Source organism: Malus sylvestris, chromosome 17, assembly GCF_916048215.2.
Source record: "Malus sylvestris chromosome 17, drMalSylv7.2, whole genome shotgun sequence".
Lineage (NCBI taxonomy): Eukaryota > Viridiplantae > Streptophyta > Magnoliopsida > Rosales > Rosaceae > Malus > Malus sylvestris.
Window position 1 is genome coordinate 6286903 of NC_062276.1, and position 27791 is coordinate 6314693.

Below are 27791 nucleotides of genomic sequence, written 5' to 3' on the forward strand. Positions count from 1 at the left end.
ATTCAAAAAAAGTGATTATAACTATTCGAACTATTTCTTGATGGGTTAAAGGTAACGCCATATCGATACTTGAATTTTCCAACTGAAATAGAATATGATAAGCTAAAAGTGGTCAAGGGTAGATATGTCATTTTTTTACAACTGGATTGATACACGATGATGGGTGACCCACTGAGAAGTTTTTGTGTGAGTTCTCAGAAACAAAATCGTGAAGGCGTGGTCAGGGCCCAAAGCGAACAATATTGTACTACGGCGGAGTCGAGCCCGAGATGTGGTCGGGGCCCGAGCCAGGATGTGACAATCATTGTTACATCCCACATCGCCCAGGGGAGTGGATCCTGTAAGCCTTATATGTATATTCTCATCTCTACCTAGCACGAGGCATTTTGAGAGCTTACTGGCTTTGAGTTCTGTAGGAATTTTGAAGTTAAGCGAGTTCGTACTAGAGAAATCCCATGATGGGTGACCCACTGGGAAGTTCTCGTGTGAGTTCCCAGAAACAAAACCGTGAGGGCATGGTCGGGAGCCAAAGCGGACAATATCGTGTTACGATGGAGTCGAGCCCGGGATGTGGTGGGGGCCTTGGTCGGGATGTGTCAATTTGGTATCAGAGCCAATCCCTGACCGATAGTGTGCCAATGAGGACGTCGGGCCCCTAAAGGGGGTGGATTGTTACATTCCACATCGTCCAGGAGAGTGGATCATATAAGTCTTATATGTATATTCTCATCTCTACCTAGTACTAGGCCTTTTGAAAGCTCACTGGCTTTGGGTTCCGTAGGAACTCTGAAGTTAAGCGAGTTCGTGTGAGAGCAATCCTATAATGGGTGACCCACTGGGAAGTTCTCGTGTGAGTTCCCAGAAACAAAATCGTGAGGGCATGATCGGGGCCCAAAGTGGACAATATCGTGCTACAGTGAAGTCGAGCCCGGGATGTGATGGGAGCCCGGACCGGGATGTGTCACTCATCCATTCCTTCCTTCAACCTTCGTGCATGGTGGGGGACTGGGAAAGATTTGTTTCTAACTTCTGTTAGGAATTTGAGCATGAAAGAAAATGAAACTTTAACTAACCGTGACTAGTAATGCATGTCACTTATGAACAATAAGAATATATATGACGAGTCGTGTGGGATCCGTGTCCATGGATTCGCTGAGGTATCTGGTTTTATGACGACTTAGTTCAATGGGCTGGAAGATGGTTTAAATTGCATATTATATATCAAAGGTTCAAAATTCCATAAACTTAAAGATTTGTGGAAGAAGTTCAAAATTGAAAAAATAAAATAAAATAAGATGATTAATTGCATTTCATGAAATTTCAGAGAACTCAATTTCGGTAATTATTCACTAACCAGAGATTTCCAGAAGAGGGTTATTTTTATAGAAAAATTAATAAAAAGGGCTTGAAAACTTTGAGTTTTAATGATAAGGACAAAATAAAGGGTAAAGTGAATAGTACTAGGATTAACTTTTTAGTGTAAAAATGTGGTTTTTCGTTAAAATGAACAGTACCATGTGCTTTTCGTTAAAGTTCCCTTTTTTTATTGCATGGTTTTATCTTTTGTCTATAGTTTCAACGCATTCTTTGTGTTTTAGGTACATTGAAAAATTTCATGTTTGGACAAATTGTCCGACCTCAAGTTTTCCTGGTCATCCCACTATTTTTTTTTTTTGAACAAAATGATATTATCTACATTAAGGGGGAGGAGATATGCTTAGCCTCACAATAAACTAGCAATAAGGTGGTTCAAATTCGCCTTTGGTGAGAATTGAACCTAAGACTCACTTACAAGTAAGGAGGAATACAATTTAATCGTAGTACTTAAGTGGCTGGTCATGATGAGGGAAGTAACGCTTTAATCAAATCAAGAAAAAAGAAAACGGCAACAGAATAATTGGACAACATGAACTAGAAGGCAGGAACAACATTGGTGATAAGTTTCATCCGTTGACTCCAATCTCATTATCTTCTCAATGCTTGACATCAATCATCAAAGTGACTCAGACGCAAATTAGACCAGATAGTCACGATAGTGTGTTCGCCTCTACATGTTTAAATATCCCTCTTTGTAAATCAAACAGCATAAGAAACTTTTAATTTGGACGGCTGACTAATTCTAGCTCAGGTTAGATGAGAATAATCTGCGTGACAGCATATGCTGAGTTCGAATCCCACCTTTCAGATAACTTTAATTCTTTCAGAACGATCCCAATGTTTCTCATTTTGTTTATAAAGACCTTGTACGTGCCGAAGGAAATCACATTCACGTCCATTGATCCACAAACATTGTACGAAATTTAGAAGAAATATGGCAGCCAGATCTCTTGATCCAAGGCTTAACCTCCAAGCAACTAGAAAACCTAACCAACATGGAGTTGTACTCAAAGAAATCGAAGGTCTCATCTGAGTTCACAAAGACGGATAAGTTGAAAGGCCTCCGATGATCCCAAGTGTCCACAGCACTCTAGCTCTACCACCTGGTGTCGTGGCCAAAGACGTTGTCATGGACAAATTTACCAACACGTATTTATGTTCTAAGCCACCCCAGAACCCCCCCCCCCCCAAAAAAATCTTTGTGACAAGGTTCTAAAAAACGATAGGCACTAGTCGGGCGGCAGCCTAGGCGGATTTAGGTAATTTTCTTGTATATCTTGTAAATAAGTGCATATTGACGCTTACAAAAAATTATACTTGTATGAAATCCATGGATAAAATAACAAAAAAAATGATAAAATGCAAAAAGAGTATCCAACAAGTCCAAAATTTAAAAACACATTAAGCATATATGTCATATAACCATAGTCAGGAGTATTGTAGGATAACAAATGTACAACAAGTTCATAATTTTAAACCACTTAGACTTGGATAGGATTTTTTATTTTATTTTTTAATTTCATTAAAAAAAAAAAAAAAACCGCCTAGCCCCGCCTACCCCGCCTAGCCCACCTAGGCGGCTGCGTAGAGCCGATCCGATTTGCAAGAAAACGCCTCGACTCACCACTACCTAGGCCGTTTTTTATAACAGTGCTCTGTGAATTACCCTTTAGCCCCCGACAACCGTCTCCCTGCTGCTTATGATGACGGATTCAAAGCCCTTATGTGGGTAAAACAACAAGCTCTGAATGAGTGTGGTGAGCAAAAATGGTGGTTAAGTAAGTGTAGCTTGTCCAGCTTGCTCATAGGTGGTGATAGTGCAGTGGCTAACATAGCCTACAATGTCACCACACAGTTAGGTTCATATGACCCCTCAATTTTAAGGCCATTGAGTCTCAAAGGCACCGTCTTGATCCAACCCTTTTTCGGATGAGAGGCTCGAACTTGGTCTGAAAAGTGTGCAACTCAGCCTCTATACTCCGCCCTAACTCTGCCAAATTCGAACACGTATTGGCGGTTGTCTCTTCCCTTAAGGGCCAGCATAGACCATCCGCGGTGCAACCCTCTAGCGAAGGCCAGCGTGGCCAAATTGTGCGATTTAAGTCTCCCGAGCATGATGGTATGCGTATCGGAATTGGATATATTGAAGGATAGGAATTTCGAGTTGCGACGCGTTGAGCAGCATGGGGAAAAGGGTGGAAACTACAATGCACAAAGAAGTTGGACATGCATTCCAAGTTCTGCATAACTATCAGCTCTCTTATTCCCGGACCCAAGAATTGATATCTCACATCAAGGCCTTCACGATCAAGCAATGATAGCTATTTCATGGATTCTTTTTCTAGTTTGATCTTTTATTAGGGTATTATGTAATATATTATGCTGAAATTAACTTAATATCGAAACTTGTTAATTACTTGTTATGTATTATATTTTCATGCTATATGAATTTTGTTCACTTGGTAATCTGTTGTGTGAGTTCGAAAACGTCATATTTGATGGAATCAACAACCCGCAATGAAGTCTTGATGATCCATCAGATGAAGGATTCATATGTGGATGATTGTCAAAACCTCTACAACAACTTGCATGTGATTTTTTTAGTTTAAAAGATTGATCCAGAGAATGGCAGCAACTTTCTCGAGGTATAAAGTTTGATTATTCCCATTCTTTTGGATATAGTAGACCAGATATGAGTAGATGGTCAAAAATTTGGAAGATGTACTGCAATTCATGGTGAGTGAGAGATATTATCTCTAAGAGTAAGAGCCCTTTCTCTCCGTGATGAGAGCAGTAGCAACACTAATGATTTTCCTCTTGCCACCGACCCTAATTCTGATTAGGGTCGGTGGCAGCCCTTCCTTCTTCCTCTCTGCTTCATCTTCTTTCTTTTTTCTGATGTTTTCCCCTGCTTTCCTTCCTATTTTGCTTTCCCTTTACACCTCAATTTTCACAGGTATATGCTGCTGCCCTCAGATCAAATCATCCATCCATCCATCCATATACATGTTCTTATTTTGGCTTCCACTGACTCCATCTCTGCTCTGATCTGTAATCAATTTTAACCGCGAAGTGATGCGGTCTTCAATTGAGAATGTGCGTAGAGTTCCGACGTTCACTCCTGCTCGAATGGCAACACCACCTCCTTCTCTCTGACATTTTTGGCAGTGCTGCTTGTGGCGATCCCACAGGCTTCTTTGGTTTCTCTTAATCTGTGGCTGCGATCGGTGAGATGTTTTCTAGTGGAAAGTGAAATTTATCTTCTTTTCATCACTGAGGTGTGGGTTTCTGGCGAAAGTTGGTGGTGGAGGCCCATGACCATCGTGGAGTGCAGTTTCGGTGCTTTCGGCGGTGTCGTTGGAAGGATGTAGCTAGGTTTAGCTTCTGTGTTTTTAATTTTTTTTTTGTTTTGGGCATTTGGGTCACTATTGAGGTCCATTCTTTTGCTTGAGTGGTTAGTGTACTTGGGCCTTAATTTGTGTAATTAATTGAGTTGTGTTAATAAAGTAACCTCTGACCAAAAAAAATATTAAATTCATGATACTTCAAAATCATCTACTCGTGGACAAGATAGTCAAAAATTTGACAACTCTCTATTTTATGATATTAAAAATTCAACAATATGGAGATTGAGCTCGTTCAGTCCAAGTTTAGCATAGTTATAGATGAGATGGTGAAGTTTAAGTATTTATTTTACTTTGCCACTGTTAAACTTTGCAATTTTTTTTAAATTAGTTCCTAGGCATTGGGCTAGGTCACAACTTCTACTTAAACAGAAAATAAAACCTCAATTTATACAACTATTTCTTGTAATTCTATTTAGTTTGAAGAGCTTTGTGATTATGTGAAATCTCAACGGTACATTATTTCAATTGCCAAACATGTATCCTAGGGCACGTTTGAGAAGTGATTTCAAGCATTTAAAAGCTTTTTTCAAACGAACTCCGATTATCTAATCTAATATTTGGGCCAACACGGTTATCGATCATGATCACATTTGAATAAGAGTGAGACCGACCGAAATGTTTTTTATTCAACCCAATGTTTTCCTACATTTGTGTCTTAAAGACTTTTCGGCCCAATTAAGAAACCCAAAAAATTACCGACCGACCAATAGCCCAATTTTGATCAAATTCAATTAATTGCAGGCAAAGAAATCAATCTGCCCTAACTCTGCGATTTTCCTCTTTCGCGAGCTTTTCCGTATCAATCAGGTAATCAATCTTTTCTGCATCGAATTTTCTTCAATTTTTCAAATTATTATACGAATTTGTTTTCTTCTAATTCGGTTTGGATTTAGGGTTTGCCTTTTAGTATTTTCCTTGTCCGAATTGGTTTCCTTCCTGTGGATTGTGTTGGTCTGAATTGTATGTAATTCAGGACACTGAGTAATTTTTTGTGTGTTTTGTGAATTCAACTTCAGAGACGTATTATTGTTATGGATGGAATTGGGATGTTGATGAACCCAATTTTATAAAGACCTGGACTCTTGAAGGAGAAGCCGATGATGAAGAGACGGGTATGGACGTTGACGGAGAAGCCTATCTCACTGACAAAGAGGATGGAGCTGTCTTGGAGGTTGATTCCGAGAATCAAACAGCTGCACCTGCTCTGCAGGATGATGAAATTGATCCATTAGACGCTTTTATGATTTCTACGGTGCCGCCTGAAGTTGAGAAGCTGGCCAATGTTGCGGAACAAACAATAGTTTCTGTTGAAAAAGATTCAAATAAATCTTTAGGCAGAATAATTCCTGGGAGGATTCAGACTCGGGTTATGGGGACATTGGGAATAATGACAATCCCTTGGAAGACGAAGACGACGATGAGTCCACTCAAAGATAACCCCAGGAGATGTGGGTGCATACCGAAAACAGTTGGAATTGAAGATACATGGTAAGGATGTCCCCAAGCCCATTAAGACCTGGCACCAAACTGGACTTACAAATAAAATCTTCCAAATGAGAAAGAGGCTCGGCTATGAAAAGCCAATGCCAATTCAGGCTCAGGCATTGCCGATAATTACGATCGGTCGAGACTGCATTGGCATTGCAAAAACTGGCTCAGGCAAAACCCTTGTATATGTGCTGCCAATGCTGAGGCATAGCAAGGACCATCCACCTGTGGTAGCTGGATGGGCCTATTGGTCTTGTAACGGCACCGACAAGGGAGCTTGTGCAGCAGATTCACAGTGTTATTAACAAGTTTGCCAGGGCACTTAGTCTCGGGTGTGTGCCTGTAAATGGAGGTTCTGGTATTGACCTACAGACCGGGGAGTGGAAGGTTACCCACAAGGAAACTTTGGGCCCTATATCAGAGTTGACTGGAGCTGCCATTACTATCAGGGGTCAATATTTCCCGCCAGGCAAGATTCCAGGGCCAGGAGATTGCAAGGTGTTCCTGTTTATTGAGGGTCTTACTGAACAATCTGTCAAGAGAGGTAAAGCAGAAATTTTTTGGGATAAAACTTGAACTTTGGGGTTAAGAAGAGGTTAGCCCAAAAAAAAGCCCAAAAGGAGGTTCAGAAGAAGGAAAAGTCCAAGGCCCAGCCGAAGTCCAAAAGCAAGAAGGGGCTTGGTTCCTGACCAGGTGCAAATCATTCAAACCACTTGCTCACCTACCTTGAGGTCAAGAAGTGTCTTTCAGCGGTTAGGAGGGGATTCCCAACCTAGAGCTTTATCAGAAGTGTTTCGAAATCACGAAGCTTCTGAGGAGGCAGAAGACAAGGAGGCTAAAGGTATAAAAGAGAGAGAGATAAGGCATCCTCAATATGGCCATGCAGGGAGAGAAGATAAAAGAAATGATAGGATACCAAATCCTGTAAAAAAGGAGAACCTTGCCCGTCTCGGACAAAAATGGTACGTGGTCGGGAAAAATGGCCAACCCACCAAACAAATGGGAACATCTATGATAAGAAGGGTCCAAGGGCAGCATAAAGCCTATATGAATTCTTTAAAGATTCCCGTGACATCTGAAGCCTCAAAAAATCAGAAGTTTGAAAAAACACCCTCTGGGGGAAGTAGTCAGTTTAACTGGAGGAGTAAAAAGGAGGTGCAAAGGGCTAATAGCAAAACAGAGGGTGAGAGAAACCATGTACCACAAAGCCTATACCCTGTGAAGTACAGGATATTGAGGAGAGCTCAAGAAGATATGATAATGATGCCCACTCCTGGATTGAGGACAGAGCCAATTTGTTTTGGAATTGTTTCGCCTGAGAGGAAGCTCCCTTCTATATCATTGGATCCTTTCGGTGAAGTTCCCAAGCAGATACCAGATTCGGGCATAAATCAACAGGAGGGAGCACCAGAACCTTTACTCCCAGAAGATGCGATGACCTGGTTAGACGAATTTATGGAACAGATCGGGAGCAAGAAAGAAGACTTTCCAGAGCCTGGTACCTTTCATATCAACATGACGTATGTGTTATCCGCCATGTTTGGTGATGAGCCTGATCAGCCCGCCACTATGGAAGGTGACTATTTGACAACAGAACCAATGATGGCCCATGTCAGCGTTGAAGTAGTCGAAGAGGAAGAATTAGGAAAAACTGAATCATCCAAGACATTCCAGAATGGTTCGTTAAGAATCTATACTAAAAAAATGGTATTCAGCCGCCCAAACATGTTGCTAGCCAACCATCTTAAGCCAATATATGTTGCAGCTCATTTGGAAGGAATTCCCTTCAAAAGAGTTTTGATTGATGGAGGAGCAGCTATTAACGTATTGCCCGCCAAGCAAATGAAGAAGATAGGAAGAGGTGTAGAAGATCCCATTCCCACAGATTTCACGGTCTCGAGCTTCTCCAGCGCTATCACCAAAACTCATGGAATATTACCTTTAGAAGTGGACTTGGGATCCAAGCAAATCATGCTGGCATTCTTTGTGGTGGATTGTGCTTCCACCTATGGAGCATTACTCGGAAGGGATTGGATCCACCAAAGTCTTGCCATACCCTCCACTCTACATCAACAAGTTGTTGTTTACCATGAAGCAGGAACAGAGGGACCCGGCTTTTGGGAGATGGTGGAGGCCGAGTCACGGCCATTTCTTCCTACAGCCAACAAAGCAGAAGCAAATTTCTACGATCCCAATGTAGGAATTCTGCAATGTTCAAGATCAGATAAGAACGGCCGTCCTACCAAGGTGACGACCCAAAAACTCTTAGAACAAGGAATGTTTCTCACTAGAGAAGAATGGGATAGACCCTGTATCGTCCCAACACCTCAATACCATCAATGACAGAACAAAAGAGGAATGATCAGGTAACGGCAGTCAGGTCCCTGATCAAAAGACTGTTGGTGTATGGAAGAGAAAGAAAACAAGAAAGGGAGCTCTTAGGAAAAAAAGACCATGAGCGGTAGCCAGAAACTTCAACCGGCCAGGATGAAAGCAGGGAAGAACTTTGCAGAGAAGAATTGGAGGTGGCCATACGAATGACCGAGTGCATATATGATTTGGATGGACCAGACGACTTGCCCGAGAGCCCGGAGTCAGTTGAATTTTTGTGTACAGAACCTGACAAGCCACCACCAGAAGTTCAGGATCTTTTGGAAGTTATTGATCTCGGGACAAAGGAATATCCAATACCTATACAAATTAGTGGCTTATTAGAAACTAATGATCGGGCAAAGATTGTCTGTCTTCTGCAAGAATTTAAATATTGTTTTGCTTGGCATTATACTGAGATGCCAGGTTTAGATTCAACCTTGGTGGAACACAGAATGCCCATCAAGGATGGATATAAACCTGTCAAGCAAGCACCACGAAGGATGTTAAAAGAGATAGAAGAAAAGGTCAAAGAAGAAATTGAAAGACTAGTGAAAGTTGGATTTGTTAGACCTACCAAATATGTAGAGTGGTTAGCCAATATTGTACCCATTTTGAAAGCCATAACAAAAGCAGTACGATGTTGTGTTGATTACAGAAATATTAATGGCGCCACACCAAAAGATGAATATCCCATGCCCATAGCTGACCTGTCCATAGATGCGGTAGCAAAACATAAAGTCTTATCTTTTATGGATGGAAATGCCGGATATAATCAGATAAAGATGGCCCAAGAAGATATACATAAAACAGTTTTTAGGTGTCCCTGTCATGTGGGGGCATATGAATATTTAGTCATGCCGTTCGGACTCAAGAATGCTGGTGCAACCTACCAAAGGGCGATGAATGTTATTTTTCATAATTTGATTGGCCATAACATGGAGGTGTACATCGATGACATCGTGGTGAAATCCAAAACAGAAAAACAGCATCTGATAGACCTCAGGCAAGCATTGACAAGGATGAGAATCCATAAACTCAAGATGAATCCAAAGAAGTGCGCATTTGGAGTAAAAGCGGGCAACTTCTTGGGATTCCTGGTTCATCAAAGAAGTGTAGAAGTGGACAAGAACAAGTCTCAGGCAATAATGGAGTCACTTCCGCCCACCAACAAAATGCAACTTCAGAGACTGCTAGGCAAAATTAATTTCTTAAAGAGGTTCATTGCCAATTTAGCAGGCAAAATTCAGCCGTTGACTCCTCTATTGAGACTAAAGGATACAGAAAGTTTCGAATGGGGACCACCACACCAGAAGGCTTTTGACAGCATCAAAGCCTATTTAACTTCTCCACCAGTGTTGGCACCACCTCAAAGGGGAAAACCCTTAAAGCTATATATCTCTGCTTCAGAGAAATCAATCGGGAGTTTACTAGCTCAAAACAATGAAGGCGAAAAGGAACAGGCAGTATACTACCTCAGTAGAATTTTGACTGAGGTAGAAACAAGGTACTCCCCTGTAGAGAAGTTGTGCCTAGCTCTGTATTTCACTGCTAGTAAGTTAAGGCATTACATGTTACCTTGTCATGTGCACATCATTGCTAAAACAGATGTGATAAAGTATATGTTGTCAAAACCAATGCTAACAGGAAGGATTGGGAAATGGATTCTAGCATTATCAGAGTTCAGCGTTCAATATGTACCCCAATGGGCGGTCAAGGGCCAAGCAATTGCTGACTTCTTAGCAGAGCACCAAGAGTCTCAAGAAGAGATCGTCAATGTACCAGGGATCCTTGAAGTAATTAATGTTTAGATCCCACCAGGCAAGGGCATCTCGGGCAAAGAAGAATGGGTCCAGCAAGAAACAAAAAGGGTAACTAGTCTTTGGATTACTCATTGGAAGCTTTATTTTGATGGTTCTTACACTCAGAAAGCTTCTGGAGCAAGGATTGTCATCATAAATCCCCATGGAGTTCACAATTATGATTTATTCCTTCTTGATTACCAAAGGAATACCAACAATCAGGCGGAGTATGAAGCCTTAATAATTGGCTTGGAGATCTTAATAGAGTTGGGGGCAATGGAGGTAGAGGTATTTGGTGATTCAAAGTTAGTGATAAACCAGCTAAACAGAGAATACAAGTGCAGACATATCACCATGGCTGGGTATTACTTGGCGGCCACACAATTGTTGAGCTATTGAAATTCTGAAGTATCAGTTAATCATGTTCCCAGGGAATCTAATCTGGCTGCCAACGAGATGACACAAATAGCCTCAAGAGTACCAATCCAGGAAAGGAAGTATGGAGTAGATGTCGAAGTTCAAAGAAGAAATCTTCCTTCTATCCTAGAAAGGGGATTCAGTCTAGATGTAATGGTCCTAGAAACCGAGACGGAAGACTGGAGATCGCCTCTCATTCATCATTTGAAAGATCCTTCTGCACCTACAAGCAAGAAGAATAGACAACAAACAACTAAGTATGTCTTATGGGAGGAGAACCTGCTAAGGAAAACTCCGGATTGGCTCTTACTGAAATGTTTAGGCCAAGAAGAATCTATGAGAGTAATGGCCGAGGTACATGAAGGGATATATAGGGCACATCTAGCTGGAACGAAGATGAGGTGGTTAATTAGGAGGTATGGGTATTTCTGGCCTGACATAGAAAAAGATTGCAAGTCTCATGCCCGAGGTTGTGAGGAATGTCAAAGGCATGGACCCCTCCAACATGTGCCTTCAGTACCTTTAAATCCAGTGGTTAAACTTTGGCCCTGTAGAGGATGGGTAATGGACTTCATCGGACAGATTTATCCATCTTCTAGTAAGGGGCATACTTTCATAATTGTGGCAACGGATTATTTCACCAAATGGGTAGAAGTATCAGCTGTAAAGACCATCACTTCAGCTGCAGTCAAGAAGTTTATTGAGACCAAGATTCTGCATAGGTTTGGGGTGCCCGAAACCATAATCATGGATCGTGGGCTATCTTTTATATCAAAAGAAGTTGAAGAATTTGCAAACAAATACAAAATAAAGATGATCCAGTCCAGTCCTTATTACCCTCAGTCAAATGGTCAACCAGAGGCCAACAACAAGATTTTGATAAACATTATCAAAAGGATGGTGACAGATAGCCCGGAGAAGTGGCATGAAAAGCTAGGGGATACTTTGTGGGCATACCGAACCTCTAAACGGGCAGGAACGGGGACAACTCCTTTTACTTTGACATTCGGGCAAGATGCGGTTCTTCCTATGGAAATCAATGTAAGTTCTATCAGAATTCAAAATCAATTCAGGTTACATAGTGAAGAGTACATAGAAGCTATGTGTCAGGGGATTGAAGATTTAGATGTAACCTGAATTGAGGCCTTGAACCAGATTCAGGAAGGGAAGAAAGCTGTTGCCCGAGCTTATAACAAGAAGGTAAAACTGAAGTCTTTCAAGGAAGGAGATTTAGTATGGAAGGCAGTCCTCCCTCTAGGAGCTCAACTTAGGGGGCTTTGGGAAATGGAGCCCGACATGGGAATGTCCTTTTATTGTTAGTCAAGTATTAGACAATGGAGGATATTACTTGGCTGATCTTGAAGGAAATTAGCATAAACATCTCATCAATGTCAAATTCTTAAAAAGGTATTACCCTACATTATGGGATGTTAGGGATTGTTATATTGAAGAAGATGAAAAATAAAGCAGGTGTTGGAATGCAGTGTATTCATCAACCATTCAAGAAGACAGAAAGATAAAAGTTGTTAAAATGATGCTTCATTCATTTCGACGAATTGATAAAATTACATCGGAGTAAGTCTCAATGTGTCATGTTTCATTCCTTCTACGTTGTGTTGGTGTCTCGACTAGTTTCTGGTATCTTCATGGACAAAACCTGGTCAGGCAGGTGATCGGGTTGTGCAGCCAAGATAAGCTTGGTAGAGGACCCTCGATAAGGATCATCACCAGATATAATGGTGAAGCCCGACTTATCAAAGCAACGAGCAGGAAGGCAAACCCTCAGAAGAAAACCACATGACCAAAGGTGTTGGGGATAGCAGGGTGTCTAACCAAAGGTGTTGGAGATATTAAATATTTGATGAAAATCCTTTTTCTCACAAAAATGAAGTTTTAGGAAACCCCAATTGAATCCAGAGGAACCCATTTTCCAGGTTTAGAAGAAGACTAAGAAGGTAGAAACGTCCGAGGGTGATAAAAGAAAAGGTTGAAGATGATCTGTTGGCTGGACAGGAGAAGTTTTGAGCTAGAATTTATAGGAACCTCAGAGGATAGTTCAAAGGTCATGAGAAGAGCAAGAGATGCAAGATTGCATTCATCACATCTGGAAAACACAAGTTCCGAGAGTAGGTATACATGCATGCAGCTATTCAATCAATATTAGCGTTTATAATTCTAGCCTGAATATTAATTGAAGGGGGCACTGTTTGGGATAAAACTTGAACTTTGGGTTAAGAAGAGGTTAGCCCAAAAGAAAGCCCAAAAGGAGGTTCAGAAGAAGGAAAAGTCCAAGGCCCAGCCAAAGTCCAGAAGCAAGAAGGGGCTTGGTTCCCGACCAGGTGCAAATCATTCAAACCACCTACTCACCTACCTAGAGGTCAAGTGGTGTAGACCAACCAGCTAATCAGCCCAAAAGTACTTTACAAGGGCAGTACAAGTAAAAAGTTGATGAGTCACTGCCCTTCAGATGCATTTGGGCAAAATCAACACTGCAGACAACCAAGCCAAATCGTCTATAAAAGGAGGAAGAAAAATTAGAGACAAGGACACTCAATCAAACAAACAAATACAAGCACAAACTCTGCTCAAACCAGATTTGCCTTCACGAAGCTATAGTTAACCCCCAAGCCTTCATCCTTTTTAGGATCAGCCCTCACAAAAGCCATCTTTTATCTAGTATATTAGCTATGCTGCTCACTTGTAGTATTGATCTCATTTGTAGTCTTTATGTACAACTCATTTTCAGTCATTTAAATTACAAGCAATCTGCAATATTAGTCACTTTCCTCTGTCATTTACATTTCCGAGCAACCTTATCATTTACATATTGTTTTATCTCTTCATATAAGTAAAGTCCTTATTTTTAAGGCAAAGGAAGGACCTTAATTTGAGCAACTCCCACTCAAATGACACAATCTCTTGATTTGAAGTCAAAAGGCGCAACCTCAATCATTCAAATCCCGTCTACTAGCGGCATCTAGTAGTGGCATGCCCGCACCCACCAATCTCGTATGTGAAGTAAATCCCCGGCTTGCCCGCGAGACCCATGGCGGATTTAGGGAGCAAACAGAAATAAAACGCAAGTAAGAAGAAATCATGAATTAGGCATTACCACTCTCGGGCGGTTCTTAGCAACGCATATATCAAGCTATATAAGTGAGAACGTGATTCCTACTTACTTTTTGCATAATTTTATCTGCGTTTGCTGAACTTAATCTGCCTCTCAGTTATTGGTTTATTATTTCTCAGTCACCTAATGAGTTTTCTTTTTGAATTTTTCTATTTACTAGAATATTTTTGTCATTCCACATGTCCTATCTATCCTACTGATCTTCAATATTCAACTTACCATACAAGTTTTATTAAGAAGTCATTTTATTTTAGGGTGTGCTATCCACACACCCCTTTTTACTTCTCCCACACCCTTGTTAATTTTTGTCATTTGATCTTCTTCAATTCATCCGATCCGACGACCGAAAATTAAAAGAGTGTGAGAGAAGTAAAAAGAGGTGTGTAGACTAGAAGATTCTAGAACACTTACATCCCTTTTTACGGCCGAAAATATTGTCAGTCACACGAGCATATGTTCGGCCAAACATATGCTCGCATGCTCAATATTTTCTTTGCCTTTACGAAGTTGTGCATGAGATACGATCATGGTGTGATTCTTCAGTTTAAAGGGATGTAAGTGTTCTAAAATCTTCTAGCCCATGTTGTTTTTTTCTTCTTCATGAGTTGTAGGACCTATGAATTCATTCATTTGGGTTCTTTCTTTGGTGCTTACCCAGGTTTTGTTTGGGAATTGCTGGAGCCGATCAGCTGCCCTCTAAAATGGATTTGCTTTTGTGGCATTGTTTGCTATAACGGGTTATTGAGTTCTGCAGAGATAACTAACCTTGCCACGCCCTGATCCCGACATATGTCCAGAATCGACGCGTGACAGTAGACTGTAGGGGGATGCTAGGAAATACCAACTGAAATACTAAACTGAAAACAACTATAATTACAACTATTTAAGGAAAAGTATAAGGGTAACCTAACACTCTAAACCCTCTGAACTCTGTCTACTACCCCAAAGCTCCTCGTATCTACTAACACCTGCACAATCGCCCTTACAAACAACGACCCGGATAAGCCACAAAGCTCGTGTGACTGACAATAATTCTACATATATGATACTATTAAAAACCAACCATCGATTTTGAAATCGAAGTCATGCCATTGAAATATCTCGAAGAAGTCACTCAGACATCCAACGGCTCGTCTGAAACAAATCACAACAGCTCACAACCATAAACTCATACAACACAATGAAAAGTAGGGCTAAAGCGACATAGTTTAGTCAAAGCATACATCTATAAAGCTATTTCAATCCAAACTTAATCCGAAGAATCAATAAAGCAATTAATCGGGTTCTGGACCTCTCAACGGAACCATAATACCAAACGGGATTCCGGACCACTCAACGGAATCCAAACCAGGATATGATTCTAGACCACTCAAAGGAATGGCAGAGTAGAAAGGATTTCAGATCTCTCAACAAAATTCGAGTGGATACGATTCTGGACCACTTAACGGAATCGTGGAGTATAATGGATATTGGACCACTTAATGAAATCCACAGCGAGATACGATTTTAGACCACTCAACGAAATCGTGGAGTACAATGGATATCGAACCATTCAACGAAATCCACAGCAGGATACGATTCCGAACCACTCAACTGAATCGCATTAGAATTGTACTTCTCCATGGTATATACTTCAAAGGGTACTTCTCCAAATTCGAAAGTACTGTTTTCTTTTTCTATCTAAACAGTGGAAAGGAAACATTAGAATTGTAAAAGTTGGAACTTCGAATGGGAATTGCAATGTTATACCACTCGATATGTTCAGTTATACCACAAGCTTGATTTCTTTGCGGAAATATGGTAATTAATTTGATCCAAGGAGATGTAGGCCAGATAAATCTCTTTGACATGGGAAAATTACAGAAGTCTAGTAGTGTGCCGCGGTATTTAAAAAACAAATTAATAGTAATCATCATTTAAGTCTTTGACACAAAAAATCCCGACTTATTTTGTTCCTTGGTTCATTATTGGTTAATTCAATCTTGTTGTGAATACGATACTTTCCGCCACCAATAGCCTTCGAAATCAATGTCATCCTCTGGACTCCATTGTCGCATCTCATGTTGTAGCTCCAATGGAAAATAAAGAATACCTTCAAATAGACATTCTACATTTTTTTTTGTTCGCTGAAAAACTCTCAAATAAATGAAATGTAATATACTCATCTTGATCTAGAAGTGTAAATAAAAACGTAAATTTACCTCTTTTCCTTTACTACTTTACTGGTTAAAGATAGAAAAGTAAATAGCATCTCAAAATTACATATTTTATGGTAATTACCCACAAAAAAAAGGAAATATTAAAAAACATAGTTTCTAATTGTTTAATGTAGTGGAGTTTCAATAATTGTAAAACGTGCGTTATAAAAAATTTATAGTATTCAACACTGTTCTAGTCTTAGTTTTTGAGGTCTTTAATTTCCTATTAGGATGATGTTGGACCACCTTGGTTTATGATAGAATCAAACTCTCTCTCCCTCTCTCGTTTTATTAAATACATCTAATTAAGTTTTCTTCTTGATTGTCTTTTGTTTCGCTAACCACTGGACTATGGAGACGCCGAGTACCACGAAAAGAATCATGAGGCAGTGCTACATAGCAAGAGCGCAACATAGTTGGTGGACGTGCCTTCGGCCAAACTTCTACTAGCGTAATTAGCCCAAACGCGTCCCTTATGCTTCCAATTCTTGTTTCTGAGCTGTATATGGTATAGTTTCGGAACCTCAGCTTGGGTGCAGGACCAAAGCTGAACACTCATCTAATTACGGCTGCTTGGGCACTATGTCGTTGGAATACTAGTATACGAGCTATGATCAAGGGACATAAAATAATTACTATCTTCAACAATGCATAAATTTTAACCTAATTGTGGGTAGACCTATAAACGGGTCGAGTTTATTGAGCTTGGATCGGTTTTAACCCGACCCGTTAAATTAACGGTCACCCGAACACAATCCGTTAATCTAATTAGGTCATCTATTTAACCCGTTAACAATTTTGTTTTTGTTTTTTGTTTTTGTTTTTAATTTTGCATTCCAATACAAATTACAAGTATTAACTTCCACAGCTTCGTTTCAAAACTTTTATCATGGTTTTCTGATGACCATCACTTTTGCACCATCAGTATATGGTATGTAATGGTTGAGAAGAAATTTACTTCGAATGCAAACAAATTCATTACTCAACATCAGATGCACCTCAATCAGGTCATCTAAGATTTTAGCCTAAAACTATTAAGCATCCAAACAAATATACGAACTCATATACACAATGATTTGGAGAAAGGACATAAAAAAAACTGGTTCTTTACATTCAAACCACTGCCATATATGTATGTATCCTTATTTACATTTTCCTTGCTGTGTGGAGTGCAGTGTAACTAATCTAACAGACACATTGTTCAATGGTACGATTACTTTTACGGCCTTACTTGGACCGGATCTGTTTTATAGGATCGTAGCTGTGTATTATTGATTAATGTAGTTGTTTTAGGCACATAATATGTACTAAGATTTCTTTAAACAGGTGGTGATCAAGTACGCGAAAGATAGACCGATCCTGCTTTCGAGCTTTCAGCCTGAGAAAATTGCGATCACATACCCTGTTAATATTTGTAAAAGGTATCTTGAGAAATCCAGGGGCAGTGACCAAGTTTAAACAGGCCAAACTTTGCATTATAACCTATGGACAATTAAAGTAAGCCATCATTAGTTTGGTAAAAGCACTTTTCAGATCAGAAGCACTTATTCAGCTAATAATATGATCATATCCTTTGTCAGCTAATAATATGATCATATCCTTTGTCACCACCGTATGCTTCAAAGTTCAAAGAACCAGTTCCTAACTTCCTAAAGCAGCACAAACAAAACCCAAAAAACCCCAAAATCTCCAATCCAATCACACAAGAAAGCATCATTTGCACAACAAAACAACAATCACAATCGAAATTCTCAAACACAAATCAACTACTTACAAATTAATTCGAAGCTGTTGTGAAGAGCACCACCTAAAACCAAGCTCAAGTAAAAAACTGAGAAAAAATAGACCAAAAGTCTAATCTTCAGAAACGTAAATAATCACCATGGAAGAAGATGTGGAAGGGAATCGGTGTTGACCGGAGAGAGGTGGAGAGTTCAGCAAAACCTTGATTTTTGAGGAAGAAGATGAGGGAGAGAATGGGAGCCAGAAGCAAAGAGAGCCAGAGAGCAAACGGCGCGAGACATAGAGAGCGATGGTTTCTCGATTACGTCTTTTGAAATTACGCAAAAGCCCTCAATGACGGGTGTTAACGGATTTCGTGGGTTAATGCTAAAGATGAAGGTGAGACATAACAGATAAGCTGAACGTTATCGGCTAGTGTGTAAGTCATCACATTTTCCACTAGTGTGTATACACTCAACTGTAACTCTTATCCTTTCAGTGGAGAAATATACAAGATATTCCTTGTATGGTATCACCCGCCTCTCTGAATAACCGCTTCTCTTCGATCCTGATCTGCTTCCTGCAATTTTCTTTAATCACCCAAAGCTGAATTGTCATCTTCTCTTATCTTCTTTGATCTTTCTCTTCTCTGATATTGCTCAGCAATTCCATGCGGTCTTCAAGTTCTTTGCCTGTGATCCATCCAGAGTTCATCGTTCCCAATTCTACTCCGATGAATCCCAAGTCTTCAGTTTTTTCAATTGTAATATTAGTTGTATGGTTCCTGCGACGCTTAAGCGAGACAATTATCTCATTTGGAAGGCATTTTTTGATCCTATCTTTTGTCGTTACAAGCTCATCGAAATTGTCAACGGCTTTGAGACCTGTCCGCCACAATTCCTTCTTGATCAATCTGGAAACTGCACTGGAATTCTTATTCCAGCATTTGAAGTCTGGTATGAAAAGGATCAAAATATCCTCATACAAGATATTTCTTATAGTTTCTTCAGTAACAGAAGATAACCAATTAGATATATGGTTTTTGGAGAATTATTATGATAGGAAGAAACTCGTGGGAAAAAGGACTACAACATACACATCAAGGTGAGTCCTAGTATGATAAAAAAAATTCATAGTCCTCTTTGTTAGGGTACTTTGCGCGATCTGTCGTAGGTGCTTGGAAGCATGGCATATATTTCAAAGGGTACTCCAAATTTGTAAGCATTGTGTTCTTTTTCTATGGAAACATTAGAACTGTACAAGCTGGAACTTCGAATGGGAATTGCATATATTCAGTTATACCAGAAGCTTGATTCCAAGGAAAACCGTTTTCCGCGATGAAATATTTGGCCACGGAAGAAGGCATGGCAGTTGGAAGACTGAGAAATAGAACAAGGGTTTGCTTATAACTTCACTTGAATCTTTGATTATGTACATGTACTTAACCATCTATCTTGCTTGTTTTTACTTCTCTCTGTTTGTGTTTATTTCACTTTGGTGGATTGAGCGTTGGCTCTGCAGGTTGAAGCTAGCTAGCAGCTGTTAGCATGACTACTTGGCCACACCCTTGCTTCTGAAGCAAGTTGTCATCATCTCTGTCAATTACCGTTCAGCCCCTGAAAAACATCTCGCCAGGTCTGCTGCTTATGATGGTAGATTATTAGTGTGTTTGGAGGAGTGACTTTAAACGAGTGTATTAACTTGAGATTTTGAAAGATTTTATGAGAAATATAAGTTCATGGAGTTCAATCAGTGTGTCCGTCCTTTTGAATCCGAGTTCGAAGCCCCCTCCCAAAACTATAACCGAGTTATGTTTCATCTTGAGTCGGGTTTGGATTGGGCTAGCCAGCTATATTTGATCTGGGCCTTTCAATCTTGGGCCTGGGCTACCAAACCAGCCCAAAGAACCAGAAACAAACAAGGTGAGAGAGAGAGATAGAGAAATGGCATTTTATCCTCTCACAATCTCTTCACATAAACAGATACATCTCCGTCTCCGAGTCCCCACTCAAAGCGGAAGATAAGAACTTTAACAGAAGAAGAAGAAGAAGAAGAAGATGTTATCTGTGGGAATGGGAATCGAGTCCCAGGCAAACCTGAACGCCGCCGTATTGCGGCTGAAGCTGCCGCAGCAAAATCTTCTATATGTCAAGAGTGTTAATCAACGAGCATTGAATTTGAAGCAGAAGACTTCTTCTTTCTCTATTTCTCACTCGATGCTGGAGCTGAGGCTCGGACATACTCGTGCCGCAAGAAACGTCAGGCTCTCCGCCGCCGCCGAGTCTCTGGTCGCCGAAGAAACGGCCACCGCAGACACCGCCCCGGAAAAAGAGGTCTGTTTTTTCTCCTACTCAGTATCTCTGTTGGGTTTTTGTGTTCCTTGGCTGTCTTGTTCTATAATTTAGAATTGTGCTGCTTTTCTTCCTGGGTTCTGTTTGGTTGCCGAGAAAGTGGAAACTCAGAAAACTGTGACATTGTGATATTCCTTAACACTAAGGTTAATTCATAATTGGGTTTATCAACAATTATATGCTGATCTGAGTTGAATGTATTTATTTTTATTTTTCCTCTGGATTTTTTCTGAGTTCGTAGAATTTGATATTTTTCTTACTCAGTTATAACTTATAATTACACATGGTCTTTATAGATTTGGAAAAAACGTATGATAGGGTCCCAAGAGACATTCTTTGGAGGATTTTAGAGAAGAAAGGAGTACGAGTAGCATATATCCAAGCTATAAAGGATATGTATGAAGGAGCAAAGACTGCCGTAAGAACTCATGAAGGACAAACCGAAAGCTTTCCCATAACTGTAGGATTACATCAAGGCTCATCCTTAAGTCCTTACCTTTTTGCGTTGGTAATGGATGAGTTAACACGACATATTCAAGATGATATTCCTTGGTGTATGCTTTTCGCAGACGATATAGTATTGATAGATGAAACTCAGGAAGGGGTAAATGCAAAGCTTAACCTTTGGAGAGAAGTGTTGGAATCTAAAGGTCTTCGCCTAAGCCGATCAAAGACAGAATATATGGAGTGCAAGTTCAGTGCAAATGGAGGCCAAAACGAGTTAGGGGTGAGGATCGGAGATCAAGAAATACCAAAGAGCGACCGTTTTCGTTACCTAGGATCTATCTTGCAAAAGAACGGAGAATTAGATGGAGATCTCAACCATAGAATACAAGCTGGATGGATGAAGTGGAAGAGAGCATCCGGCGTGTTGTGTGACCGCCGTATGCCACTGAAGCTCAAGGGAAAATTTTATAGGACGGCAATAAGGCCGGCGATGCTGTATGGCACAGAATGTTGGGCGGTGAAACATCAACACGTACACAAAATGGGTGTAGCGGAGATGAGGATGCTTCGTTGGATGTGTGGGCACACGAGAAAGGATAAGATTAGGAATGAGGATATCCGGGGTAAAGTAGGAGTAGCCGAAATTGAAGGAAAGATGAGAGAAAATCGGTTACGGTGGTTTGGACATGTGCAAAGAAGGCCTACTGACGTTCCGATTAGAAGATGCGACTATGGGACAGAGGTTCAGGGCCGAAGGGGTAGAGGAAGACCTAGGAAAACTTTGGAAGAGACTCTAAGAAAAGACTTAGAGTACTTGGAACTAACGAAGGACATGACACAGGATCGAGCACAATGGCGTTCTAAGATTCATATAGCCGATCCCACTCAGTGACTTGGATTTTCCAAGTCTCCAACCGAGAAGTTTTCCTCACTCGGGAAATTAAGGGAACACTACCCCAACCTACATGCTCCACTCAGAAAGCTTCAACATACAAGCTTTAACAAAAGAAAATTCAAAGAACTTAGCGAAGAAGGCTTTGGTGTATTTAACACAATACGTTGAAATGAAGGAAAGCTTATTTATTGATATCCCCGATAAGCTACAAATATGTACATATACATGAGTCAAAATAAGCACACAAGAGGGAGCCTTCACAAAGGTTGCTTAGGAGAAGTCTCAGCAGTCGGTAGAGCCCCAGAAAGAGAAGGCACCGGAGGGGGATCATTTGGAGCCTCAGTACTGGACAGAACCCTAGAAGGAGGAGGCATCAGAGGTTGATCATTTGGAGCTTCATTACGCGGTACAGCCCCAGAAGACGAAGGCAATAAATGCCTTTGGAACAAACCCACAAATCTCTGATGATCAAGTAAAACCTGACCATCAGTTTCCTTCATCTGGTCAAGCTTCCTCTTCATGTTTGTAGCATAGTCATGTGCGAGCCGGTGCAACTGTTTATTCTCATGCTTGAGCCCTCTAATCTCCTGTTTGAGACTCATCACTTCAGCCGCCAATGATTCAACTTGGCGGGTTCGAGCAAATAGGCGTTGGGCCATATTAGACACAGAACCTGCACACTGAACACTGAGAGCCAGCGAATCCTTAACAGCTAACTCATCAGACCGTTTGGAAAGTAGTCTGTTATCTTTGGGAGTGAGAAGGTTCCTGGCCACCACCGCAGCGGTCATATCATTCTTCATCACGGAATCCCCAACGGTAAGAGGACCAGTAGGGGAGACGAAGGATGGGCGCCATATGTTGTCTGGAGAAGGCGGGGCTGCCTCTTCAACAAGGTTCAAGTCAAAACGACGGTCGGAGGGGCCAGACATTTTCAAAGGTGTTGAAGAGAGAAGAGGTCGGACAAATCAAGATCTTAGAAGTGCAAGAATGAAGCTTCTACTGGTGGAGATTCAAGTGTGCTTTGGAACTTAATGCCAGCCCCTATAAAAATCTGCACTCGACGAAGCTTCAGAAATCGAAGAGGCGCCTGCTCAGAAATCGAAGAGGCGTTTGCTTTCTCAAAAGCTGGGCTGCTTAGAGATCACGAGGGTTGATCTCAGAAATCGAAGAGGCGTTTGCTTTCTCAAAAGTTGGGCTGCTCAAATACCACGAAGGCCGATCTCAAAAATCGAAGAGGCGCTCGCTTTCTCAAAAGCTGGGCTCCCCAGAGACCACGAGGGCCGATCTTAGAAATCGAAGAGGCACCTACTTTTCCAGCCTTTTCCAGCCTTGTCAGCACCTGTCACACGCACACTCAGTTTTGCGAAAATTATGGGCATTCTGTCAAAGACTTCTGGGGAAGTAGAAAACACATGAATCTTACTGTTCAATCACCCACTTCCCATACGCAACAATAGCTCATGGGTACCACAAATAACTTTGCCAAAGTTCTCTGCCAAAGTTGAGCACGTGAAGCTTGCAGCTCCCACTACATCGCTCTGACCAAGAAGGGTAAAAGAATAGCAAAGAAACAGCACTAACAAAGTTTAGACCCATAAATTTTGACGGTCTAGCTACCATATTATTACCCACAAGGGTAAAGGAACAGTACCACTGCTGGATAATTGGAAAGTCCCTGTGTGTCAACCTCTGTGCTTCGTGGCAAGGTAGACTAGCAAACATGCCCAACCTTTACTCACATTCGAGAAAACACTCCCAATAAGATTGTTTGCTCCAAAATCGAAGAGGCACCGTCCTCCGAATCTCGAGAGCCAGACTCCCAACATGACTACTTTCTTAAAAATCGAAGAGAGGGTAAAGGAACAGTACCATTGCTGGATAATTGGAAAGTCCCTGTGTGTCAACCTCTGTGCTTCGTGGCAAGGTAGACTAGCAAACATGCCCAACCTTTACTCACATTCGAGAAAACACTCCCAACAAGATTGCTTGCTCTAAAATCGAAGAGGCACCGCCCTCCGAATCTCGAGAGCCAGACTCCCAACATGATTACTTTCTCAAAAATCGAAGAGACACTGCTCCCCGAATCTCGAGAGCCAGACCCCCAGCATGATTGCTTTCTCAAAAATCGATGAGGCATCGTTCTCCGAATCAATCGAAGAGGCGCTCGCTTTCTCAAAAGCTGGGCTGCTCAGAGACCGCGAGGGCCGATCTCAGAAATCGAAGAGGCACCTACTTTTCTAGCCTTGTCAGCACCTGTCACACGCACACTCAGCTTTGCAGAAATTATGGGCATTCTGTCGAAGACTTCTGGTGAAGTAGAAAGCACATGAATCTTACTGTTCAATCACCCACTTCCCACACGCAACAATAGCTCATGGGTACCACAAATAACTTTGCCAAAGTTCTCTGCCAAAGTTGAGCACGTGAAGCTTGCAGCTCCCACTACATCGCTCTGACCAAGAAAGGTAAAAGAATAGCAAAGAAACAGCACTAACAAAAGTTTAGACACATAAATTTTGAAGGTCTAGCTACCATATTATTACCCACAACTGTAAAGGAACAGTACCACTGCTGGATAATTGGAAAGTCCCTGTGTGTCAACCTCTGTGCTTCGTGGCAAGGTAGACTAGCAAACATGCCCAACCTTTACTCACATTCGAGAAAACACTCCCAATAAGATTGCTTGCTCCAAAATCGAAGAGGCACCGTCCTCCAAATCTCGAGAGCCAGACTCCCAACATGACTACTTTCTCAAAATCGAAGAGAGGGTAAAGGAACAGTACCATTGCTGGATAATTGGAAAGTCCCTGTGTGTCAACCTTTGTGCTTCGTGGCAAGGTAGACTAGCAAACATGCCCAACCTTTACTCACATTCGAGACAACACTCCCAACAAGATTGCTTGCTCCAAAATCGAAGAGGCACCGTCCTCCGAATCTTGAGAGCCAGACTCCCAACATGATTACTTCCTCAAAAATCGAAGAGACACTGCTCTCCGAATCTCGAGAGTCATACCCCCATCATGATTGCTTTCTCAAAAATCGAAGAGGCATCGTTCTCCGAATCTCGAGAGCCAGATACCACAGACCACTTTTTCAAAGTGCTCTGACAGAGTTAAAACATGTGAAACTGGCAACTCCCACTACCGTGCTATGACCAAGCAGGGTAAAGGAATAGCATTACTACTTGTTGTTAGGGAGACTCCTATATATGTCGACCTCCATCCCCAACGGACAGGCAGACCTGCAAAAATGCTCAACCCTTCATCATATCTGAGAGGGCACTCCCAACGAAGCCTTTCGAAATATTCAGCTTTCTTTCCCCCCGATAATACCTCTGCAAACAAGCTATACTAGAGCAAGAATATCTCATATCATCAGGGTTAAAAGCAAGAGTATCCCATATCATGCTTTTTCCCTGTCTTTTCTTTTGGCCTTGTTTTTACCTGCAAGACAAGGAGAAAGAGAGCAATCAGTCAGCACTTGGAATCAAGCTTCCAGCCAGGAACTGACTGCCTGGAACCCCTTACCTGATTACTTACCTGGCATTGCTCTCGAGTACTCATCTTCAACATCTTATGTTTCCAGGGAAGATTCCGCATCTGCTTGAGGAACAGATAGGGCAAGTGCGAAGGATATAAGGAAGCATGTGGAGACAAGCGTAACAGCACACGTGCCGATACATTCATTACTCTGTCAAAAGCAAAAGTATCCCATATCAGCAGGGTGGAACGTACTCTAGATTTGATGGACTTGTTTTGACCCTCAAATTCTTCAGTCGGCCTTATACTCTGGAGGAAACCAGAAAACCCTCCAGCTCAGTTCAAGAATAAGCCTGTGGAAAGTTACTTCTTCAAAAGCAAAAGTATCTCATATCATCTCTTCTCATTTTTCTTCTCTTTATCCTTCATGCTGCTGCAAGATGGGGAGAAGGTGAACAATCAGTCGGAGCTCTGATTGCTTACCTTGTCTGTCACTTCTTTCAGCAGACCCCCTAGCTCGGCGACTTGGGGGACTCCTACTACATGGTTTGTATCGCGCTTGACCAAGCCTGAAACTACAAGTAAGCTTCAAGTGAAATTGATACATTACCTTGTGCATCTCCACCAGTTAAAGATACCACCCCTGGATGGAGGAAGAGTACTTCCAGAGAAGATGCCACATCTACCTATGAGACAGATAAGGCAAGTCAAGACGACACCACACTCCGATACTTAGAAGTTTCGTGATTACGAGATCATTCTCCCACAATATTTCCTAATGTCATTTGTACTAAATCATTCACTTGTACTCACTAAATGAGAGCTTGAACCTATGTACTTGTGTAAACCCTTCACAATTAATGAGAACTCTTCTATTCCGTGGACGTAGCCAATCTGGGTGAACCACGTACATCTTGTGTTTGCTTTCCTATCTCTATTCATTTATATACTTATCCACACTAATGACCAGAGCAATCTAGCGAAGATCACAAAAAGCGATCGTTTTCGCTACCTAGGATCTATCTTGCAAGAGAACGGAGAATTAGATGGAGATCTCAACCATAGAATACGAGCTGGATGGAAAGAGTGCATCCGGCGTGTTGTGTGACCGTCGTAGGCCACTGAAGCTCAAGGGAAAATTTTATAGGACGGCAATAAGGCTAGCGATGTTGTATGGCACAGAATGTTGGGTGGTGAAGCATCAACACGTACACAAAATGGGTGTAGCGGAGATGAGGATGCTTCGTGGGATGTGTGGGCACACGAGAAATGATAAGATTGGGAATGAGGATATCCGAGGTAAAGTAGGAGTAGCCGAAATTGTAGGAAATATGAGAGAAAATCGGCTCCGGTGATTTTGAACATGTGCAAAGAAGGCCGACTGACGCTCCGGTTCGAAGATGTGACTACGGGACAGAGGTTCAGGGCCGAAGGGGTAGAGGAAGACCTAGGACAACTTTGGAAGAGACTCTAAGAAAAGACTTAGAGTACTTGGATCTAACGGAGGACATGACACAAAACCGAGCGCAATGGCGTTCTAGGATTCATATAGCCGACCCCACTTAGTGGGAAAAGGCTTTGTTGTTGTTGTTGTTGTTGTTGTTGTAGTTATAACTTATAAGCATGAAACAATAAGTATGGATTGTTCTAAAAGGACTAAAAGTGTTTCTGACAACTAAAAACGATTCTGCCAATGTTTGCAGAAAAAATTAAAAGTGCTTATACATCAGAAAACTCTCTTTAGTTCTAGGTGGTGCCTCTGAAGCACTTGGATTTAAAAAAGAAAATATTTCGACTTTTCTTATGATAAAAGTGCTTCTATAAAAGGTGTGAACTACCTTTTGTTTCACACCTTTTTCCAATTACGAAATACAATTGTTAGTTCTAAAAAACGCTGCTGTTGCCATTTATTACTATGATTTAGTATTATTTCTCTTCACTGGTAAGTGAGAGGTCTTAAATTCGATTTTCGTCAAAGGTAAATTTGAATCACATTATTGCTAGCCCATTGTGAGGCCTAGCCAATTCCTCCACCTCCTTAGTGTAGATAATATCGTTTTGTTTTTTTTTTTTTAAAAGGACGCTGCTGTTACTGTGGAACTTACGTTTCTGTTTTTTGGATGATATAGAAGCTCGGAGTGGTGGTGAAGCCATTTGAGAAACCGAGGCTGGTATTGAAGTTTATTTGGATGGAAAAGAACATCGGCATTGCGCTGGACCAGATGATACCTGGCCACGGCTCCATCCCTCTCAGCCCCTATTACTTCTGGCCGAGGAAAGATGCGTGGGAGGAGCTCAAGGTCTTGCTCGAAAGCAAGCCCTGGATATCTCAGAAACAGATGATTATTCTTCTCAATCAGGCTACCGATATCATCAATTTGTGGCAGCAGAGCGGCGGCAACCTGGCGTAAGCTTTTATGTAGAAAATTGAGTTTTAAGCTGCCGTGTTCGTGTGTTATAGTTAGCAATGCTCTTTTATAACATATTTTGGTTATTTGTGAACCACATTTGTTAGATTTTCTCTTTTCTCTTCAGATGATATCGACTGTATCTTCCGAGTTCCAATCACATTTCGTTGTTCCGATCACATTTGTTTCGCTCAAACTTTGTTTCGCGTTTGCAATTGAATCGTGTAGTTCAATATGTTGGTATGCATTCGTCGATGCCAATCTTATGCAAGAGATTTCTCCTCGCAATGTGCATTT

At 41.2% G+C, this 27791-nt stretch overlaps 4 protein-coding genes, 2 long non-coding RNA genes and 1 pseudogene across 7 annotated transcripts; 6 read left to right on the forward strand and 1 right to left on the reverse strand.

The window, feature by feature from the left end:
* Nucleotides 1–1088: 1088 nt before the first annotated feature.
* On the forward strand, nt 1089–3695 carry LOC126610773 (probable carboxylesterase 17; annotated as a pseudogene).
* Nucleotides 3696–5470: 1775 nt separating this feature from the next.
* On the forward strand, nt 5471–9303 carry LOC126610026 (uncharacterized). Of its 2 annotated transcripts, none has more exons than XM_050277999.1 (2): nt 5471–5591; nt 5692–9303. In XM_050277999.1, exon 2 carries the CDS (start codon nt 7272–7274, stop codon nt 8613–8615), a length of 1344 nt encoding a protein of 447 aa, XP_050133956.1. In that variant the 5' UTR covers nt 5471–5591; nt 5692–7271; the 3' UTR covers nt 8616–9303. The 2 variants fall into 2 exon arrangements, with proteins under 2 accessions (XP_050133956.1, XP_050133955.1); XM_050277998.1 differs by having other exon boundaries at nt 5801–9303.
* Nucleotides 9304–9499: 196 nt separating this feature from the next.
* Nucleotides 9500–12181, forward strand: LOC126610774 (uncharacterized). The gene is made up of 8 exons (XM_050278901.1): nt 9500–9648; nt 9754–9881; nt 10053–10196; nt 10314–10438; nt 10571–10749; nt 10876–11615; nt 11769–11902; nt 12017–12181. The coding sequence occupies exons 1-8, from the start codon at nt 9500–9502 to the stop codon at nt 12179–12181; spliced, it is 1764 nt and encodes a 587-aa protein (XP_050134858.1).
* Nucleotides 12182–17223: 5042 nt separating this feature from the next.
* LOC126610045 (uncharacterized) lies at nt 17224–18377 on the reverse strand. The gene is made up of 2 exons (XR_007618353.1): nt 17964–18377; nt 17224–17671 (listed from the first exon to the last, which is right to left on the reverse strand). It is a non-coding gene; the product is annotated as an uncharacterized LOC126610045 (long non-coding RNA).
* Nucleotides 18378–18387: 10 nt separating this feature from the next.
* On the forward strand, nt 18388–19405 carry LOC126610036 (uncharacterized). The gene is made up of 2 exons (XM_050278010.1): nt 18388–19015; nt 19164–19405. The coding sequence occupies exons 1-2, from the start codon at nt 18582–18584 to the stop codon at nt 19222–19224; spliced, it is 495 nt and encodes a 164-aa protein (XP_050133967.1). The 5' UTR covers nt 18388–18581; the 3' UTR covers nt 19225–19405.
* On the forward strand, nt 19350–27673 carry LOC126610034 (30S ribosomal protein 3-1, chloroplastic-like). Its single transcript, XM_050278008.1, has 2 exons — nt 19350–20244; nt 27216–27673. Exons 1-2 carry the CDS (start codon nt 19969–19971, stop codon nt 27495–27497), a joined length of 558 nt encoding a protein of 185 aa, XP_050133965.1. The 5' UTR covers nt 19350–19968; the 3' UTR covers nt 27498–27673.
* On the forward strand, nt 23214–24841 carry LOC126610047 (uncharacterized). Its single transcript, XR_007618356.1, has 2 exons — nt 23214–23278; nt 24310–24841. It is a non-coding gene; the product is annotated as an uncharacterized LOC126610047 (long non-coding RNA).
* Nucleotides 27674–27791: the final 118 nt, after the last annotated feature.